The sequence below is a fragment of the Coenobita brevimanus genome, chromosome 57 (genome assembly GCF_032717465.1).
Source record: "Coenobita brevimanus isolate Jiangsu-jjx chromosome 57, ASM3271746v2, whole genome shotgun sequence".
In the NCBI taxonomy this organism is placed as follows: Eukaryota; Metazoa; Arthropoda; class Malacostraca; order Decapoda; family Coenobitidae; genus Coenobita; species Coenobita brevimanus.
In genome coordinates this window covers 11539974-11561065 of record NC_137010.1, presented here as the reverse complement: position 1 = coordinate 11561065, position 21092 = coordinate 11539974, and the positions used below count along the sequence as shown (strand labels likewise).

The window sequence follows — 21092 nt, the reverse complement described above, 5'->3', positions numbered from 1 at the left end:
TAACTGTCACATGGGTCAAAAATGCACAACGTACAGATATGTCCTCACTATACAACATCCATGGGAAAGGATGACAGGGTAATGGTAGGCTTGGTGCATTAGGTGGGCAGGGTTGGCACCAATGTGGGTGACCTGGTTTTGCCCACCTGGTTTTTTTTTCATGAAACCCACTTGACTACTATTGGTAGTATTGAAGCTCCGTAGTAACCATGAGAAAGCTTATGAAATTCTGCATCTAGACATTTGCTTAACTCTTGGAAGATGCTGGCAAAATTTTGCACTAGGATGGTGGGAAGTTTATGAAGGTAAGTTTTACTCCTGAACACTTTATTCTTCCTAAATTTTTTTACCTTTACTTGTCAGTTTTATGTGTTTTTGTTAGCTTCTCTTATAGTATAAGTACTAGTAGATGATGGTATACCATTTATACCAATATAACATATTTCCAGTGGCATGTTTGGCCGTGGAATTTTTTTTTTTTTAGCCCCAGGAGCAATCACTCATCACAGACAACAGATTTTCAAACCATCGTGAGTTTTTTTTTGGTGCATTTTTGTTGTTTATGCACTGTTTTCTTGATGTTTAGCATTAATATGGATAATCCTATGTAAGTTTTGATGCCTCAGTATGGCAGAACGACCAAAAAACTGGCAAAATTAGGAGGGATACTGTACTGTATATACAGTAATGTATAGGTTGGGTGTTTTTTGGTTTTCAGTGTTTTTTTTTTTTTTTTTTCATGGTTTTCTTGGTGTTTAGCATTTCTCTGGATATTCATATGTGTGTTTTGATGTCTAAATATGGCAGATTGACCTGAAAACAATGCCAAAATTAGGAGGGTTACTGTACATACAGAAATGTATAGGTAAGATGTTTTTTGGCCTTCAGTGGTTTTTTTGCATGGTTTTCTTGGTGCTGAAAATGATTTTGGATAATACTATGTATGTTCTGATATAAAAATATGGCAGAATGACCAGAAAACACTGCCAAAATAAGGAGGGGTACTGTACATACAGTAGTGTATAGGTAAGGTGTTCTTTGGTTTTCAGTGGTTTTTCTGCATGGTATTCTTGGTTTAGCATTACTGTGGATATTCCTGCGTGTGTTTTGATGTCTAAATATGCCTGCATGACTGGAGCACACTGCCAAATTAAGCATGGATACTGTACAAATAGGTTAGGTATAGGATGGAGGTGGGTATAGGCAGGGTCTGGGTATGGTGGGGGAATAGGGTTCAATATCCGGATGTTGCCACTACCTAGACATGCCTTTGGCTCTATTATGTGCGGATAAATGAGGGATTACTGTACTTTACATGATAAATCTACCCCGAGACACAATACCCCACCTAACGATGGGTTTTTACTTAAACAAATGCATCGTTAAACTGGGTAGTAGTAGTAGTAGTAGTAGTAGTAGTTGTTGTTCCCTCGGCAGTTTGGCCGAACAGCCCCGAGTCCCTTAGGAAGGCCATGGCCAAGACCAGGCTCTCCCACAGAGCTCTCAAAGAGTGTATGTTGTGTTGTTGGCGTAGGTGATTGTGTACAATGCAGTCTTTCATAATGTGCTTAATAGTATGGGGTGCTGTGTTACATTCTAGACAGGCACCAGTGACAGAGTCATCCAGCCTCTTCTGGTAGCTTAAGAGGGTTGGGTGGTGCTCACATCTCAGCCTGGCCAGGTGGACCCTGTCCTCACAAGGGAGATAAGATCCAGAAGGGTGGATGTCAGGAGGCCATGCATGCAGCTACAGTATGTGTTGTCTTTAAGTGACTGAATGGAGCGGCGAGTGATTTGAGTGTGGATATGCTTCTGGAAGCTGGTTTGAGGTGGGCGAGAGGGGAGAGATGACAGAATTTGTGTATGATATCGTGTGCTGGGTGTTGTTTTGATGTTCCTTGGTGTGGGGTGGATGTGTTGCCATGTAATGTAGTGGATGTTGTGGGTTTGTGGAGGCTGCAGCAAGAATCTGGGTGCCTCTCATGTCTAGGTGATCCTTGACTTTGAGGACTTTGGTTTCTTGATGTGGGTGGTCTGTGGGCGTAGTAGCTGTGCAGCCCGTGATTATTTTTAGGGCCTTGTGCTGTATGGTCTATTGAGTATTGTAGTGTGTTTTGGTGAGGTTAGGAGCCCCAGCAGGGCTTGCATAATTCATCACTGAACGTATGTATTGTTTGTATACTGTGATGGTGGTTTCTTTGTTGTGTCCAAATGTTGTATGGGCAAGTGACCTCAAGGCATTGAGTCTTGGTGTTATTTTATTTTTAATGTTTGTGGTGATGTGTTGTTTAAATGACACTGATGTATTGTATGTTACACCAAGGATTTTTTTTTTTTTTTTTTTTTTTTGGGGGGGGGGGGTTGTTTATGGTCAGGTGTGGGATGTGCCTGTGTTCTGCTATCCAGTTTGTGAGAAGGGTCACTGTAGATTTGGCTGGGGCTATTTTGAGCCTGTTTGTGGTGAACCATTCATGTAGTGTGCTGAGGTACGGTTGGAGGATGTGTGCAGCTGATTTCCGTATTGGTACGTACATGTAAGTGTTATATCATCTTCATAGGAAGCTATGTGTATCTGTGGTGTGTGGGGTGTGGGTATGTCATGCATGTATAGGTTAAAGAGTGTAGGGGACAAAACAGATCCTTGAGGGACGCCATTTGTGAAGTTTCTGATGTTAGAAGACTGACCGGCAAATGTTATGTGTGCACATCTGCCTGCTAAGTAGTTTGCAAGCCATCTTTTTGTGTTACTGTGCATGTTTGTGTTGAGTATTTTGTTTGTGAGGCTGTGGTGGGGGATGGCATCAAAAGCTTTCACTGATGTCTAGTGTGACTAGGAGTGTTCTGTTTGGTGGCCTAGCTGAATTCATGCCATCGAAAATTCTCTGTGTAAGGTCTGTAAGGAGGGTATTTGTGGAGTGTAGTGGCCTAAAGCCATGTTGTGACTGGGCTAGGGGAATGTGAGGTGTGACCAGTTGTAGTACCAGTCGTTCAGTGACTTTAGAGGGGGTGCAGAGGAGTGTGATGGGGCGGTGTGAGGAAGGTAACGTGGGATCTTTGTTTGGTTTGGGGATAGTGATGATAATGCCATGCTTCCAGATGTTGGGTATTAAGTTGTGTGGGTAGCTGTAGTTTGATATGTTGGTGAGTGCTTGTATGCCTTGTGGTCCAAGGTGTTTAAGGTGAAAGTTGCGTATGTTGTCTGGTCCACAATCAGATGAGTGCTTGAGGTTGCTAATGATGTGCTTCATCTGGTTGTAAGTGAAAGGTGCATAGTCTGGGTCTGTTGGGAACTGTCTCTTACGTCGGATGATACGTCGGTCTTCGGGATGGGGGTTTAAATAGCTGACTTGTGAAAAGTGATTGATGAGAGTGTTTGCTTGTTGTCTGTCTGAAGGTAAGGTGTCTGTTGTTGTGATGGTGGCATGTGAGTGTGTAGTGTTGCTGTTGGAGAGTGTGATGCTGTTTAGTGTTTTGTAGAGTTTACTGGTGTTTGTTTTATGGTCAAGTATTTGGATACAATTATTCCAGTTTAGTGTTTGCTGTTCTGATATCTTATTGTTTATCTGAGGGTTGAGTTCTTGTATTTGTTGTACGGTGTCTTGTGTATAGAGTGTTGGGGAGTGTCATTAAACTGGGTTATACCTGTAGGTGGGGGCATTCACCATCCACTCACTCGATGTAGTGCTCCTCTAGGGTGTCTGCCTTTTCCTCTTCTCCTTCCTTCTTTCCTTCCTTCCTCTTCTGTCTTTCTTTACTTCATTCTTTCCTTGTCCTGCCTACGGGTGACTTTACACTCCCTCTTCTGTCTTTCTTTCCTTCATTCCTTCCTCTTCTTTCTGCCTATGGATAACTCTACCTCTTCTATCTTTCTTTCTTTCATTCCTACCTCTTCCTTCTGCCTATGGATAACCCTACACTGGGTGACAAGCCAAATGGTTTCCTGTACACTAGGAAACCATTTACTATGCTGGCTGATAACCATATAACCAAATTATGGCGCCTGGTGGTTTAGTGGGTAATTACGGTGCTCCAATTGGATCGAGACGGTGAAGGTTTATATCCAAGGGGTGGGTGGGGTTTATTACTCACATAATGCCACTCAGGGATGAGTGAGGCTTGTCACTCTCATCTTAAATGTCAGGACTAACTTGCCTAGCCCTGGGCTCCTATGCTCCTCATGGGACAACATAGGATTGGATGATGGATGGGACCCTCAATTTCTGCAGGAAAAATTTGTGTTAAACACTGTTTGCACTAAAAGATAAATTCTCACCTGGCCCAGCAAATGCAGAAAAAAAAAAAGAAGAAGAAGAAATGAAAGGTTTGTATGGGAAAATCCCAGAAGTTGGGCTCCATCCATGACTACTTTCAAAGGCCCTTTGGTGTGACAAATGCCAACATGACTGCCAAACATGTTCCCTATGCATGCACACTCCGCATCCTCCTCCCTCTCCCCTCTGGCTGTACCAGCCGAACTTGAACCCTGGATTCCTCATTTGCAATAAAATCATGCACAGCCGAACTTGAACCCTGGATTCCTCATTTGCAATAAAATCATGCACAATCTTAGTGCTCTGTAACAATAGCAGTACTCTTTGATGTATTATGGCTTTATGGCCTTTTGTTGCACCAGCCAGTGGTGCTAATGAGAGGCCTTGTCATGAGCCTTTGTTTCTCATGAGGAAGAAAAACTCTACATCAGCTTGATGCAAAGGAGCAAGTGGTTGACAATGCAAAGCACTTTAACATAAGTGGTTGACAATGCAAAGCACTTTAACATAAACAAGTCAACAGTGTGCACAGTGCAAAAGTGCTGCAAGAAGATAAAGAACACAGTCCAACTAAGAGGTGACAAAGACACAGGAAAGTGCTCCTATGTGGGAAATGATGCATTAATGAAAACAGCGAAAGTGCTTTATAAGTTCATCTGTGCTCACAGAGAAGTAAATATGGCAAAGGATAGTAACAGCATTAGCTGAAAGGCTGATGAATTTTCCGATATCCTTACCAAAGAGGTTGGGAAGGAGAGCACCTAGCATCTGAGGCCAGCAGGCAACAGCAGCAGCCAAGCCACAACACACTGAGAGGCCCACTCATCAGCAGCAGAGCCAAGTGCTGGAAATCACCAACTAGCTCAAGAATGCCCTAATGATGGTGGTGCACATTGCAGATAAGCTGCAGTCCCTTCAGAATTAAACTGATTACATCTAAAGGGAGTAGAGAGAGCAGTTTGTGATGATAATGAGTTGTCCCAACCTTCATCATACCTACCCAAGCCCCAGCCCCAGTGCCTGCCCCATCAGCCCAGCCTTCCCAGCCTAGCATCTCGACAGTGCTTGACTCCCCACAACCTGCCAGTGACTGCTCATTCCCCCTCCTCTAGCCCCTGAACCTCAGATACCCTCGTCCCCTACACCCAAACATTTCTATGTCCCTGATCATAATTCTATCTATCTATCTATTGCCAGACGCCTTACTCCCGTAAGAGGTTGCCACAAACATATCACCTCCACATCGCCCTGTCCCCCACAATTTCACTGCCCTGCTCCCAGCTCACACCCCCCTCCCTCATATAGGCCTCCACTCCAACCCTCCATCTCATCCTTGGCCTCCCCCTCCCTCTCCCCCCTCCACCTCACTCACATACACACTCCTCATTTGTCTCTTACTCTCCATCCTCTCCACATGGCCAAACCACCTCAATGTGTTTCTCCTAACGCTTCTTATCACATCCACATCCACACCACAATGCTGCTTCACTTCCTCATTTGTCAGTCTGTCTCTCCATGTGACTCCAAATGCTCCTTATAAATATCTCATTTCCACTGCTCTCACTCTTGACTTCTGTCCCTCCAACAAGGTCCATGCTTTACTTCCATACATTAGAGTTGGTATAACAATACCGTCATGTACAATAGTAACTTTTTCACTTCCATGCTCACTTCCCTGTTTCTTATCACTGCCTTCAAGGAACCAGCAACCTTTCTTCCTTGCTGTACTCATTCAAGCACTTCACCCTCTAAACTTCCATCCTTACTCACCACACTAACCAAGTACTTAAACACACTCACATTCTCCACTTCCTCCACATCCTGCCACACTGTACATTCAGTGACTTCACTTCTCTCGAAGACCATAACTTCACTCTTCCCCACATTCACCTTCAGATTCTGTTTCCTAAGCACACTCCCATACTCATTCACCAAGCCTTGCAGTTCCCCTTCGTCTTCACTTAATACAGTATCATCTGCAAACAACAGTACAGGGAGTTTCCAAACACTGCCCTCTCTCACTAGGGCCACTCCAACATCCACTGCCCTACCCTGTATCATTTTTATATCCCCATCCATATACAGACTGAACAACCATGGAGACATGACACATCCCTGTTTTAATCCAACCTTCAAATAGAAGAATTCACTTAGTTCACTATACACACGCACTGCAGCCTTAGTACCCTCATACATACTCTTCATGGCATTCAGAAACTTCACATCTACTCCACATATTCTTAATACTTTCCACAATCCTTGTCTATCCATCCTGTCATATGCTTTCTCCAAATCCATGAAGGCCGCATACAACTTCTTTCCCTTCTCTAAAAACTTTTCCACTAAAGATCTAAGAATGAATATCTGATCTACACAACCTCTTCCCTTCCTAAAACCTCCCAGTTCTTCTCCAACAAATTCCTCTGTAATTTCCCTTACTCTGTCAATAAGTATCCTACCATATACCTTACCTATTGCACTAAGAAGACAAATGCCCCTGTGATTACCACATAATTTTTTTTCCCCTTTTCCTTTGTACAGGGGAATAATTATACCTGACTTCCAATCCTCCAGGACTCTACCTTCCTCCCAGGCCAATCTGCATATCTTCCACATCCATTCTAATACTATCCCTTCCCCATGCCTCAGCATTGCACCACACACTCCATCAACTCCTGGGGCTTTCCATATTTTAACTTTTTTCATTGCTTCCACAACTTCCATCCCGCTGATTTCTTATTCTCTTCTCACATCCCTCCATCTCCCAGCCATTCCCCAGCCACTCATGCTTGCATTACTTTCACTCTCTATGTTCAACAATTCTTTAATGTGTTCTCTCCATCTACTCACTTTTTCTCCCTTCCTTTCTCTACTAGTAATCTACCATTTTATGTCTTTCACTCCCCAACTAACTTCTTTGGCACCCTGTCTAACTCTCTTTACCTCTTTCCAGAACATTTTCTTACATTCCCTCCACTTTACACTCAAATTCCTAATCCACTCTCTTCTTCCTCTCTTAGTAATCTGACGCCCCTGTTTTTCATCCACTCACTACTCGTATATGCTTTCTTCTTTTGTGCCACAGCCTCTCCCACCTCTTCATTCCATCATGCTGTTCCCTGCTACCCTTTTCGTCTTCTCTTCAACCCACACACCACCTCACATGCAGAACAGATTTCTTCTGTGAATATCTTGCGCACGCCTTCCACATCCCCCATCTGCTCCAATCCATATTTACCCAATCGTTCCTCCACTTCCCTCTTATAATTTTCCATTTTTTCATCGTCTTGCAACCCTTCCACTCTCCTTGCATGGCCTACTTCCTTCTGTCCTTCTCTTCTTCTATATCTCCATTTCCTTTGGACCTTGTGGTCAGAAAGTCCACTCCCCCAACCTCTATATATTCTTGCATCCATTACACACCTTCTCATCCTTTCATCCACAAACACATAATCAATCATTGCTTTCCGTTCATTCAGTTCACCACCCACCTTTCTCATCGCTCGCCACGTATACCTATGGATCATTTCGTGCCTGAAGAGGGTATTGACTATCACCAACCCCCTCCCGGCACAAATGTCCACTAAAGCATTGCCATTCTCATCCATCTCTGCAGGCACACCCCACTCACCAACTACTCCATCCACCTTCACATTCCCTACTTTTCCATTCATATCTCCAATCAAAAACACTCTCTCATGCCTTTCAAACTTTTCCAAATACGCATCTACATTTGTCCAGAACTCTTCTCTCACTCTGCTTGCACAATCTTGCATTGGCACATACACACACACAATTGCCCACATTTGTTGTCCAACTTTCAATCTTACCCACACAATCCTTGAGCCAACCAATCCATACTCTTTTATATTCTCCTTCCAATCGTTACTCACAGCAATACACTTCTCTTGCTCTCTCATTCTCACCTACTCCTGAACATATATCCCATCCATACTCCCATTCCCTCACACTCTCACCTCTCTCTCTCATGATAAGCGATCACCATTCATTTACCACTTTGTACTCTAATTAACCATTCTTTATGCCCAGTGATGTTCCAAAAGGTTGTATGTGTACTACGATTAATCTCTGGTATGATCTAGAGGGGGTAAATTTTACAAGGGAGACAAAGGGGAGACTTTGGGAAAATTTGGGGATTTCACTATACCAATTAGCCATATAACATGGGTTTCAATGGCATGATTAGTGGACTTTAATGTATATGATAAAATTCCTGGATACATCATCCATGCAAACTGAGTGTCTACTATACAACTGACCCCAAATATTTGCAAGGATTATACGACCCTTGCAAGTGGGTGACGCATGTGAAGAGCAATATTGCTCCCCAAAATGGGTACAACAGTCCAACGTTTCTTGGTCCTTAGACATCTGTTGGTGGATGCCTAAAAGCAAATGTAGCTCTGAAAGTAAATGTAACTAAAAGTAAAATGATGGATGTTGAGAGAAAGGTAGCTTACAGTGTGCTGCTTCAGTATATGGAGAAAGACTGGAAGTAGTCAAAGAGTTTACATCCTTAACAGTGATACCGTAAAAATAGAGAGGTAACCATATAAAAGAAGTGGAAAGTTGAATGACTCAAGGAAGTAAGGTGGCTGATGCTATGAAAGCCTTGATACAAAGTAGAAATCTCAATATAAGGGCTGCTAAATGACTGCATGAAGGTGATTAGTACCTTCATTACTATACGTTTGAGATGGGAATGGCATAAGTACCAAAAGTCAAGAGTAGTAGTTGTAGAAACAGGACTGTTGAGGAATATTTGTTGGTTGCACTGGATGCACTGCATAAGAACTGCAGATACAAAACATGTATTAGGAGTGCAATGCTGCATGGCAGTGAGATCTGGGCAGTAAAGGATGAGGATATTTGTATGCTCAAACATACAAAAATGATAATGATTCGATGGATGTGCAGAGCATCTTTGAATGCGAGGCTGGGGAGAGTAGGACTATAACTGATGAACTGAGAGGAAGAAACTTAAATGTACTGGTGTTGTGATGAGGAGGGACAGACTGAGATGGTTTAGGCATGTTGAGAGGAATAAAGATGACAATTGTGTGTGGAAGGTGAGAAACGTTAATGTCGAGGGTAGGGTTACTAGAGGCAGACCCGAAAAGACCTCTGATGAGGTCATAGAGTGTGACCTCAGGGATAAAAGACTGAATAGGGAGGCTGCCAGAGATCGATCAGCGTTGGGAACTGTCATTAGGTGACCGAGGCCGATGCATGCAAGCATGCTGAAACCTTTATAAATGATAAGATACATACATGCAAAGGATAACATTTAAGGGCAAAAAGTGCTATTAAAGATTGTCTGAAAGAAGCACATGGTGTGTCTAAATGTGTGCATATTTATGTGGGAGGACTATGTCAAATAGAGGATTAAGTTAATTAGGGGATAGAGGTTCACTTGGTGTGAAAAGCTACAACCATACCTAAGCATTTTCACTTGGATAATACCCACTATTTGCCACATTCTTGGGAGTGGGGGGAGGGGGGGGGAGGTGATCCCAGACCAATATTGCCAAAAATGATGAATCCCTGCTGTAGTTATTTGCACTAAAAATATATATACTGTATTAGTAAATTTCACTCTCATCTTAAATGTCAGGACCAACTTGCCTAGCCCCGAGCTCCTATGCTCCTCATGGGGAAACACTGGACTGGATGATGGATGGATGGATTAGTAAATTGTTTAAAACTTGAATCAGAGGTGGAAATGGGACACTGGGAAGCAAAGGGGGAAAGAAACAACTGTATGCCTGCTCATGTTACCCTACTACAGTAGAAGTTCGATTTTTCGGCATCTATGGGACCAGGCAAGTGCCGAAAAATCAAAATTGCCGAATTATCAAAAACCCTACCCATTCAGTACCTTATATGTTTCGGTGAACACTATCATCACTACTCATACCATTACAAATATGTTTGGAGAGAGTACTGTATACTGTTTGATACTGAACAATACTGTAATGAATACAGTACTATACATGAATATGAAAAATAAAGAAATTATTGAACATACTGTATATAAATGTAATGATACAGTAGGCCTACAAGTGCACATGCACTTACCTAAACTTATAGTAGGTTTCTTATTTACATATGTACAATAGAAGGGGTTGATTGGAGTCTGCTACTGCTGGAAGAAGTCCCCAGCAGTAGAGGGGACGAAAAAAATCGGAAAATCTGCCGAACGATCAGAGATTTTCGTAAAAGGGACTATTTCTCAAAACTGCCAAAATGTCAGATTTGCCGGGGAATTGGATGCCGAAGAATTGGACTTTTACTGTATTGTATTACCTTCATCTTATCAACACCATCACCACAACTCTTTCCCATCTAATACTCCTACCTGTACAGATTTTTGGATCCACGATGTCTCTTACTCATCATACCCTCACAGACACAGAGGTCCCAATGTACTTTATCCCTTTCAATCCAGTTATGTATTTTTCTTTTTATTCTTGCTAGCTCCAGATGATTTTATTTGCCTTGTGACTTTTTTTTCATGGAGAGGTCTGATACAACTACCATTAACCCTTTCACTACAAGAGGCTTCCCCTAAAGCTACAAAAACTCAGCTGGAGATAACAAGAATAAAACATACAATACATCATCTGACTGTAGGGATTAATTAGTACACTGTGAGCTTTGGTTAATCTTCAATAATTCATTAATATGCTGTGCCCCATGAGTTTCTTCACAGCAATGCAACAAAATGTCCTCCATGGGATCATAGGCTGGCAAGCTGTAGATCTTCATTACACCCAATATCTCCTATCAGTTCATACTCCTCAGTTATTCCTCTATTCTCTCCCCCCACCTCATTAACAGCATACAATTCTTCCTGTTTCATCTTATTCATGTTCCTAACACAGTCAATGCAGTCCTTCCATTTCCCATTCATCCTGTGAAAATATGTGGTATCTACTGTATTATGGATTAAATTGTGCTGGTACTACCTAATTGCACATTAGTAGAAGAATGAGGCAATGAAGGTGATGAAGAAGGTTGAAGCATAAAATGGAATACCGTACCTGAATAGCGGCAGCTCAGAATGTGATGAATTGATACAAGTCTGGCACTCATGATGAACTCTAAGATGAAGCATCATCCAAAAGATAACAGTCACACAGAGATGAGGTGACAGTTAATGCAAAAAGATATCTCTTAACCCCTTCACACCCGTGATGTATGTGTTTACGTTCACAAAGTGCTGAGAAACGCCGTCCATGACGCTCCACCCACCAGCCAATGACAGCTGAGACAAAGGATGTCAACTGAAACGTCACTGCTCACCACAGAATTTTATTGGCTCCTGCTTTGTACTTGGCTCTCAGTTTGTGTTTGGCACTCAAGGGGGTAGGATTACGTCGATATTCGTATCTGTGCATTACCATATTGGGAATTTACTGTGATTTTTTTCTGAGACTGCTTTCATGAATACACAGCCATGTCAGACAGTAGTGATGAATATTCTGATGCATCGTATGTGCCAGGCAGGTCCAGTGAGGATGATAGTACTGACAGTGAGTTATCATAAGTGATAATGAATTATGGAGGGAAGATAACCCAACTGAGGAATGTGGGTGGAGGTTTCTGGTCGACATTTTTGCAGACCAACGGCCAGACGCCATTCCTGCCTTCAGTGACGGTGCTGCCCAGGATATGATGCCCCCTATTTTTGCTTCCCCTGGGGCTGCTTTTAGTCATTTTCTTGATGACAAAGAGATGTCAGAATTGTGTTCATGGGTGAATGAGAGGGCTGATGTGTACTGGGCTGTGAATCCTAGTAAAGGTAAAGTACATGGCCTAAAATGGAGACTAGTTACAACTGATGAAATGCATGTGTACAGTAGGTAAGTAAGATGTGTCTATGTAATGAGTAAATATGTCATAAATATTGCATTTATCCTCCATCCTTCTTTCCTTCCATCTTCTTCTGTCTTTCTTTCCTTCATTCTTTCCTTGTCTTTCTGCCTGAGGGTGACTTTACACTCCCTCTTCTGTTTTTCATCCCTTCATTCTTTCCTCTTCCTTCTGCCTGTGGGTGACTCTACACTGAGTGACAGGCCACATGGTTTCCTGTACACCAGGAAACCATTTACTATGCTGGGTGGTAACCATATAACCAAATTTTGGCGCCTGGTGGTTTAGTGGGTAATTATTGTGCTCCGGTTGGATTGAGCCGTTGAAGGTTTATATCCAAGGGGTGATTGGGGTTTATTGCTCACGTAATGCCACTCAGGGATGAGTGAGGTTGGTCACTCTCATCTTAAATGCCAGGACCAACTGCCTAGCCCCGGGCTTCTAGGCTCCTCATGGGGCAACGTAGGATTGGATGATGATGGATGGATAAAGAAAGGGAACATATGACACTTTACTGAAGACAAAATAAGTATTTTCTGTTAAGTATGCTTTATGCATGTTTATGGTCGGGGGGGGAGGGGGGGCTACATGACCCCTTGCGACATGGGTGTGAAGGGGTTAAACTACACAGACAGTCAGGCTTGTAAGGTGGAGCCAAGCTTCCGGAGGGACTGAATGGTGTGTGAATCAGTGCCTAGCCCATTTCATTAGGTATGTTGCTGATGGGTCTTGCTCTTTCCCTGTGCCCCACTGTGGGGAGGAACCTGTTCCGACCCTGGTATGACACTGTCTACTACAAGGGGGTGCCAGATCCCTATACACTGTAGGTACAGTACTATACTGTACCTGTAAGAAAACCCTCACATTGTTGCTAACCAATGGTCAATGGGTCTGCTCGGCCAGAAAGATCAGGGTTAAGCAACAACAAAAAACTTTCATGCTTTCTCTTTCCTTGTTTTCTGGACCCTACCACATTCTTAAGCAGGCAAAAGGGTTTGGATAATGACGAGGAAAAGAAGTTAATGAACGTGGTGGAATGAAAACATGCAGCCCCTGAGGAGGGGTGGGAAATGGAATAAGATATTAACCAAATGCTTATCAGCAAATACAATGGCCTTATACATTATTGTCTTTGATGACCATCATGCATGCATGTTCAATCTTTTTTTCACCTGCTGACAGATATCAAGTGATAATGAGCGCTGGGCAGCAACAGTACCACCTGTTTGCCATGAGCAAGTAGTCTGGGCAAATTTGTAAATGACAATATGTCCTTTAGGTCACTAACCTTGAAGTTGGATTTTCTTTCTCCAAGACTAGCTGGCATCCAAAGCTAATGAATCCAGTCTACCCAATGGAATACAACTATACTACAGATAACTAGAACAGATTATATACCGGTATATTAGCCCTTTGAGATTCAAATTACTATTTTGATCGTCGTTTCAAATCCAACCTCAGAGATTCGGATGACGCTTTTAATCGTCATTTTAAGAAACTTTTGTAAAATATTCACCATAAATCGCATTTATAGATCATAACAAAGAGGCTCGAGCATGTTGTCACGGAATGGTTGCTCTATGTGTGGCGGTACTGCACAGCTGGTCTGACTCATGGCTTTGTTTCTTTATAACTTTATTCTTGGTGAATATTTTTCTACAGCAAGGTATAAAATTTTTGGTTTTTGTCTAACTTCAACTCATCACTTTGACTTTTTATTTTCTTTGTTTTCCTTTTATGAACATACCACGATAAAGTACAGCTATTCAGCTTCAAAATAACACCACAACCAGCATCCTATCATAGAAAGTTGACCGATCAAAGAAAAACATCACGAGGCGAATACTGTATACGCCCGAGACTAAAACAAAATTCTGCATCTCTTTCCTTTCGCTTTACTGCGCAATGAAATGCAAAACTTACCATAATCTATATATCACTGTAAAGGTAATTTATTGTATTTTTGCATGGTTTAAACCATATTTACATATCTTTACTCACTATTTTTTGCCGAATATTTTTCTAAGGCAAGGTATAACATTTTTGCTTTTTGCCTAACTTCAACTCATCATTTTGACATTTTATTTCTTTGCTCACCATCCACTCACTCAATGCAGTACTGCTCTTGGGTGTCTGCCCTGTCCTCTCCTCAATCCTTCTTTCCTTCCATCTTCCTCTATCTTTCTTTCCTTCATTCTTTCCTCGTTCTTCTGCCTACGGGTGACTTTACACTCCCTCTTCTGTCTTTCATTCCTTCATTCATTCCTCTCCCTTCTGCCTGTGGGTGACTCTACACTAAGTGACAAGCCAAATGGTTTCCCGTACACCAGGAAACCATTTACTACGCTAGTTGGTAACCATATAATCAAATTTTGGTGCCTTGTGGTTTAGTGGGTAATTAATGTGCTCCAATCGGACTGAGCCGGTGAAGGTTTGTATCCAAAGGGTGGTTGGGGTTTATTGCTCATGTAATGCCACTGAGAGATGAGTGAGGTTGGTCACTCTCATCTTAAATGTCAGGACCAACTGCCTAGCCCCAGGCTCCTATGCTCCTCATGGGGCAACGTGGGATTGGATGATGGATGGATGGTTCTCCTTTTTTTAACATACTACGATAAAGTACAACTATTCAGCTTTAAAATGACACCAAAACCAACATTCTGTCATGAAAAGTGTATTTACACAGAGCAAAGTAAAATATTGGGCCGCGAAGATGTGGGTCAGCATGAGTGGCTGACTCTGTCATAGACATAATTTGCCCGGCCCCAAAATCTGATAGGGTTAAGTAGTCTCAATCCTGACTTTTTGCAAATGTGACTGAGTTCCTTGCCTGGAAGTGCTGTGCAAGGCCAGCTACTAGACTTTTGATTTTACACTACTCCCATGGCAGGTACCTTCTAAGGACAATGATAACCCCCAAATAAGCATATAATATTATACTGTACTGTACCTGTCTTGCACCTCCTCCACCTGCTGATCTGTGAGACTGCGAAAATTCATGGCCAGGACTAATAGTTGGTCATAAAACTCTTCTCCAAATGACAACACTGAGGAGGTATCACTGTCGGCGTGGGTGGCAGCAGATGATGATCGGCAGTTGATTTCCGGTTCACTAAGCTCCTCTATCACATCTAGTACACGGTTGTTATTGAACCGCAATGTTCCAGAATCGACCCCAATACAGTCTTCGGCCTCCTGTTTCATACACAGCCAAGCCTCTATCTTGGACCGGTCTGGGGGTTGACCAGAGGGGCTGTGTAGGATCTCTGAGAGTAGGTCCTCCGCACTCGACACCAGCAGATGCAGCTGAGATGCAGCAAACTGAAATCTTGGGATAAACAGGAAAAAAAGGATATGAGCTGTCATAATGGGAAGCACTTTTATTTTTAATGAGATGTGAGATATAATAGTAGGGAACCTTTTGAATACAATCATTACACTCAAACTTATATATCTACACATTATGGTATGTAGGAAGATTACTGGGCTATGGGAGCAGGTTGTGAAGCCTATGCCTAGAGTCAGACACAAAAATTACTATATTGTAATTCAGAAGGGTGGGTGAGATCAGAAATATGAAAACACAAAAGCAAAGGTTACAGTTGTTGTTAATCAATCCCAGACTGTCTGGCCATACACTCAAACTAATATATATGCACATTATGGTATGTAGGAAGATTACTGGGCTATGGGAGCAGGTTGTGAAGCCTATGCCTAGAGTCAGACACAGAAATTACTATATTGTAATTCAGAAGGGTGGGTGAGATCAGAAATATGAAAACACAAAAGCAAAGGTTACAGTTGTTGTTGATCAATCCCAGACTGTCTGGCCAAGCAGACCCATCAACCACTGAAAAGTAACTACACCTGCAGGGCCATCCCATGAAATAATTTGAGGTTCCCTTGAGGTTAACAGCACCTCACCACAGTAAGGTGCAGGGAGAGGTGCGGAGGTCTGGTTCCTGGGTGGATGATGCATTTGCATCGCCACCCAGTTAACAAGGGGACCACAGAAGGCTCCATTTCACACACTGATCCAGTTACATGTTTAATACCCAGTGTTGTAAATGGCTTCTTGGGTTGCAGGAAACCATTAGACATGTCACTCAATGCAGAGTCACCTGAAATGGAAAGAGGAGAAATAAAACTGAAAGGAAAGGAAGAAGTTGGAAAACTGAAGGGCTGACACAGAAACAGAATAATACAAGTGATGCCTGGCACAACAAACCTCGCCCGACAGCAGTTATTTTATTGCTGTTAAATAGTGTACTGACTTGTTTCTGCCACTTATTGTCAGAGCACAATTAAAGTCTACGGTAATGGTGCAAATGTTTTCAAATTACGCCCTCTGAAAATCCGTGATCTTGCATTTGACCTTTCAAGGTCACTCACGGTCAAAGGTCATGCTGGCAAATAAATGCCCAGATTAGACTTCCTATATCTTGGTAATAGTAAATGTCTCTACCTTCAATGAGTTTCAAGTTGTAGCCCCCTGAATATCCGTGATCTTGAGTCTGACCTTTCAAGGTTGCTTATGATCAAAGGTTACGGTACCAATTAAAAATGCATATGGGATTTCGTATATGCTGATAACAGTAATTAAAGTCTAAGGTAATGATGCAAATGTTTTCAAGTTACGCTCTCTGAAAATCTGCGTTAATCTTGCATTTGACCTTTCAAGGTTACTCAAGGTTAAAGGTCATGCTGCCAAATGAAAGCCCATATGAGACTTCCTATATCTTGGTAACAGTAAATGTCTCTATCTTCAACAAGTTTCCAGTTATAGCCCCCTGAATATATGTGACCCTGAGTTTGACCTTTCAGGGTCACTAACGGTCAAAGGACAAGGTACCAATTAAAAACCCATATGGGATTTCCTACACGTTGATAATAGTAAACTCTATCTTCAACCAGTTTCGAGTTATAGCCCCCTGAATATCCGTGACCTTGAGTTTGACCTTTCAAGGTCATTCAAAGTCAAAGGTCTTGGTGCCAAATGAAAGCCCATACTGTATTATGCATTCCTATATGTTCATAAAAGAAAATATCCCTATCTTCAATTGCTTTCAACTTATAGCCCTCTGATAATCTACGACCTTGATTTTGACCTTTCATGGTCACTTGATTACCTCCAAAATTTAATTACTTTCTTTGGGGAGTTAGGGACCAGTACCCACATATCCTGAAATTTTCATGTAATTTCATTCAGCCGTTTTTCTATAATGTTGCTCACAAAGAAAGAAACAAACAAACAAACTCGACCAAAAATGATACCTTGTCAGACTTCGTCCAGGCGAGGTAAAAACTGGGGGAGAAAGTAGGCAACACTACATCAAGTGAGTGGATAATGGTTACCACCATCTACCACTGGAGGTTACAGTATTAAACCTTTCACATTGGGTGGCATATCAATATGCCACCAAGGATATGTCTGTAGCCATCGGATGGCACATATACATTTTCTGGACTTTAAATATTTGTGCTCCAGTACTGGGAGCCCAATAGTGATTCAGTATCAGGAAGTGGCAAGACTGAGGAGCTGCCATCATGAGAGGGCTATTTTATTGTCTATTATTTTTGTCATGTACGAGAAGTACTGTATGTTGAGGCATGGTATGAGATATTTTGCTGCCACAGGAGCTTACCTGATACTGATGGAAGTAATGTCTGATGACTCAGATTATGTTGTCAGACGAGAGTGAATATGAAAATGCCACTACAGAAGACAAAAAAAAAACAAAGAACAGGTCTGAGTTCATCATTATACAGAATGGCATACCTGTACATCTGGCAGTGGATGAGCTCCAACACCACAGGTTTTGACAGCACACCACACAGGTAATTACAGTATTATTTTTTTTTTTACATCATGTTAGACATCATTTTACTCAGGAAATAATGGTCTGTTTTTTGGTGTGGAATATTTTATCAAAACAATTATCTTTATGTATCTCTAAACCCCTATGTACGGGGCATTCAGAAAAAAAAAAAAAAAAAAAAAAAAAAAAGTGAAATGGTTACGAAGAAGCCCACTGAACTACACTTAACATCCATTTACTCCTCAATCAAGAGCGGAGTTGTCAGATGATCTTTTTTACATCGTAGGTGGTGGCAACCATAATCCACTCACTGATCTTATGCTGTCTACTTTTTCCTTCGCCTATATCATTCTTTTTCTGTGTCTGCCCTCCTCTCATCCTGTTTTTCCCATCTTTCCTGTCACTTTTCACTGCTCTTCTTTCCTTTTCAGGTGGCTTTACACTAAGTGACACACCTAATGGTTTCCTCATGCCAAGAAACCATTTACAGTACAATGCTGGGTGGTAACCATGTAACCAACCCATAGGGGAGGGCGGTGATGGTTCAGACAGTGGATGGTTCGGACAGTGCATTCCCTGAGAAACATATGGGACCTAGGGCCACAAGATCTTGCGTGAAAGGGTAGAGTTTGTTTACTTAGACTACACGAAACCTCCAAGCTAGAAACGCCACACTTTTTTAGGCATGTCAGATTTTATGTTTTTTGCAACTATCTATCTATCTATCTATTGTCAGACGCCATAATCCCGTAAGAGGTGGCCATCTGACTCCGAGTTATTTGTTTTACAGGGAGGGGCACTAACCCTCCACCAACCCACTTGCTGACACATAGGGAGCACGTACGGTTTGGTTATATGGTTACCACCCAGCACTGTAAATGTTTCTTGGCTTACAGGAAACCATTTGGCTTGTCACTCAATGTAATGCCACCTGTAATGGAAAGAAAGGCAATAAGAAGTGACAGGAAATATGGGAGAAATAGGAAGAGGAGGGTAGGCACAGAAAAAGAATGATAAAGGCTAAAGAAGAAGTAGGCAGCACTACATCAAGTGAATGGATGATGGTTGCCACCACCTACCACTATTTTGCAACTCCTATGTAATAATTTGAGTGTATATCATAAGCTCTACCTTTATGAATATGCCAAGCATCAAACTGTGCATTATCAGGGTGAATCTCTGTTGCGTGTAGAACATATTGTTATGAAAAACAAATGTTCAACTCTCGTGTGAAACTTGACAGTACCCATCAATTAATTACATTGATTCGGGATGATTTGGACGGTTGAGAAGGGAGATGGTTCGAACAGTCCGAACTATCCCTCCACTACTACCAAGTCATGACCATGTCAAATGATAATGCTACTTCTTTTGATCATTGATATTTGAACTCATGGTGAAGTACCATTCTTAACAGTTATCAGAGAATATATATTTATAGTTTTGTTTATTTAACCTACTCCTCACAGTGTAAAAAGAAGGAAGGGGTATTACAACTTCTATTTCAGTTTTGCAGCCCACAATATGCATTAAAAGTCTTAAGTTAGTCAGTCAGAAATAGGGAAATAAATTACTATACCAAGAGATTATGTTTCTATTGATGTCTGAAATAAGGCCTAGAAAGTGAAAAGTGAAGTCAATATTCCAGAGAGAGAGAGAGAGAGAGAGAGAGAGAAAGGGGGGGACAATTAATGCATAATTTTGAAGCAGAAAGTAAGAGGTTAAGTCAGTTATCAATAAATCTGGGGAAAGTTATTTCAGTGATAAAATATTAGCTTTTTTTTTTTTTTTTTTTTTTTTTTTTTTTTAACAAATATCAAGTGGTTCATTTGGATTCCGAAGTTTAATTTTGTACTTTAGGAAACTACAATGTCTTTGAATCAATAAATGTTTGTTTTTAGCCAATCCAACTCACGTATAATTAAGAATATGCTGCGTAACACATGTGACCAAACCATCCCACCCTTCTGTCTGATCCATCACCACTGGTAGGGATGGTTCGGACGATTTAGTCACTTGTGTTTCGTTAACCATAGCTTAAAACTGAAGAGAGCTAAGAATTTCATATTACCAGCCAAATAAGTCAAATGATGTGGTAACATTTCAACATAAACCACTTTCCACTCCCCCCTAAACCTGAATTTTTATAAATATTTTTTAAAACAGCGTCCGAATCATCACCGCCCTCCCCTACATGTTCCCTACATGTCAACCAGTGGGTTGGCAGAGGGTTAGTGTCCCTCCCCCTAAAAAAACAAACTCAAAGACAAATGGCCACCCCTTACAGGATGATGGAATCTGGCTCTAGGCAGACAGGTTCTGAAAATCTGGCTGTAAGGAAAAGTTACTGGTCGTCAAGAAAATAAATGGCCACAGCCAGGTAATCTGGTTGTAATCTATCTGAATTTTCCCAGCAGTTTTTCGTTTCATTTTTTGTTATTACAGTAATCACTCCAATATCCGACGTAATAGAGCCATAGGTAGGTTCGGATATTGGTTCTGTCCGGATATTGGGCCCCAGCTTATGGACTTTTACTTATGGATCCTAACTCAGAGAAACACCTGTAAAACTCCCTCTGGACATGCATAGCACCTATTTAAGACCCAAATCACACCAATAAGGCACATAAATGACTGAAATAAATGCAAAAGAAACATAAAATGAGGGTTTAGAAGTAGGTTCATAAAATAATAAACATTCTGGTGACTGGCTTCTGGACCGGTACTTATGGACCCTAACCTAGCCTAACTCAGAAAAACACCTTCCTACTGCACATGCCTAGCTCTTAACACCCTATTCACACCAATAAAGGACATTAAAGAGTGAAATGAGGTAAGTATAGTATGGAATAAAGTACAGTATGAAACATTCTTATGTCCGGATAGTGGGGATGTTCGGATAGTGGGGATGTTCGGATATTGGGCGTCCGGATATTAGAGTAATTACTGTATTTCATTTCATATCATATGAAGCAAGGTGCCATATACATAAATTACAGTTAAAGTATGGGAAAAGCTTCCTCTTGTGAACAAAACTAAATTCAATATTGCTGCATTTAAGTTCTTTAACCCCTAGACGTCAGGCAATTTATACCATGGTCATCCT

General features: G+C 41.6%; 1 protein-coding gene across 1 annotated transcript in view; it reads right to left on the bottom strand.

Moving 5' to 3' along the window:
• The window catches only part of LOC145401885 (kinesin-like protein KIF7), a 291971-nt gene that overhangs the window by 136348 nt on the left and 134531 nt on the right, over positions 1-21092 (bottom strand). Inside the window, exon 9 of the mRNA XM_080273993.1 lies at positions 15118-15495. Within this exon, the coding sequence (XP_080130119.1) occupies positions 15118-15495 (378 nt within the window). The remainder of the gene's footprint in view (positions 1-15117; positions 15496-21092) is intronic.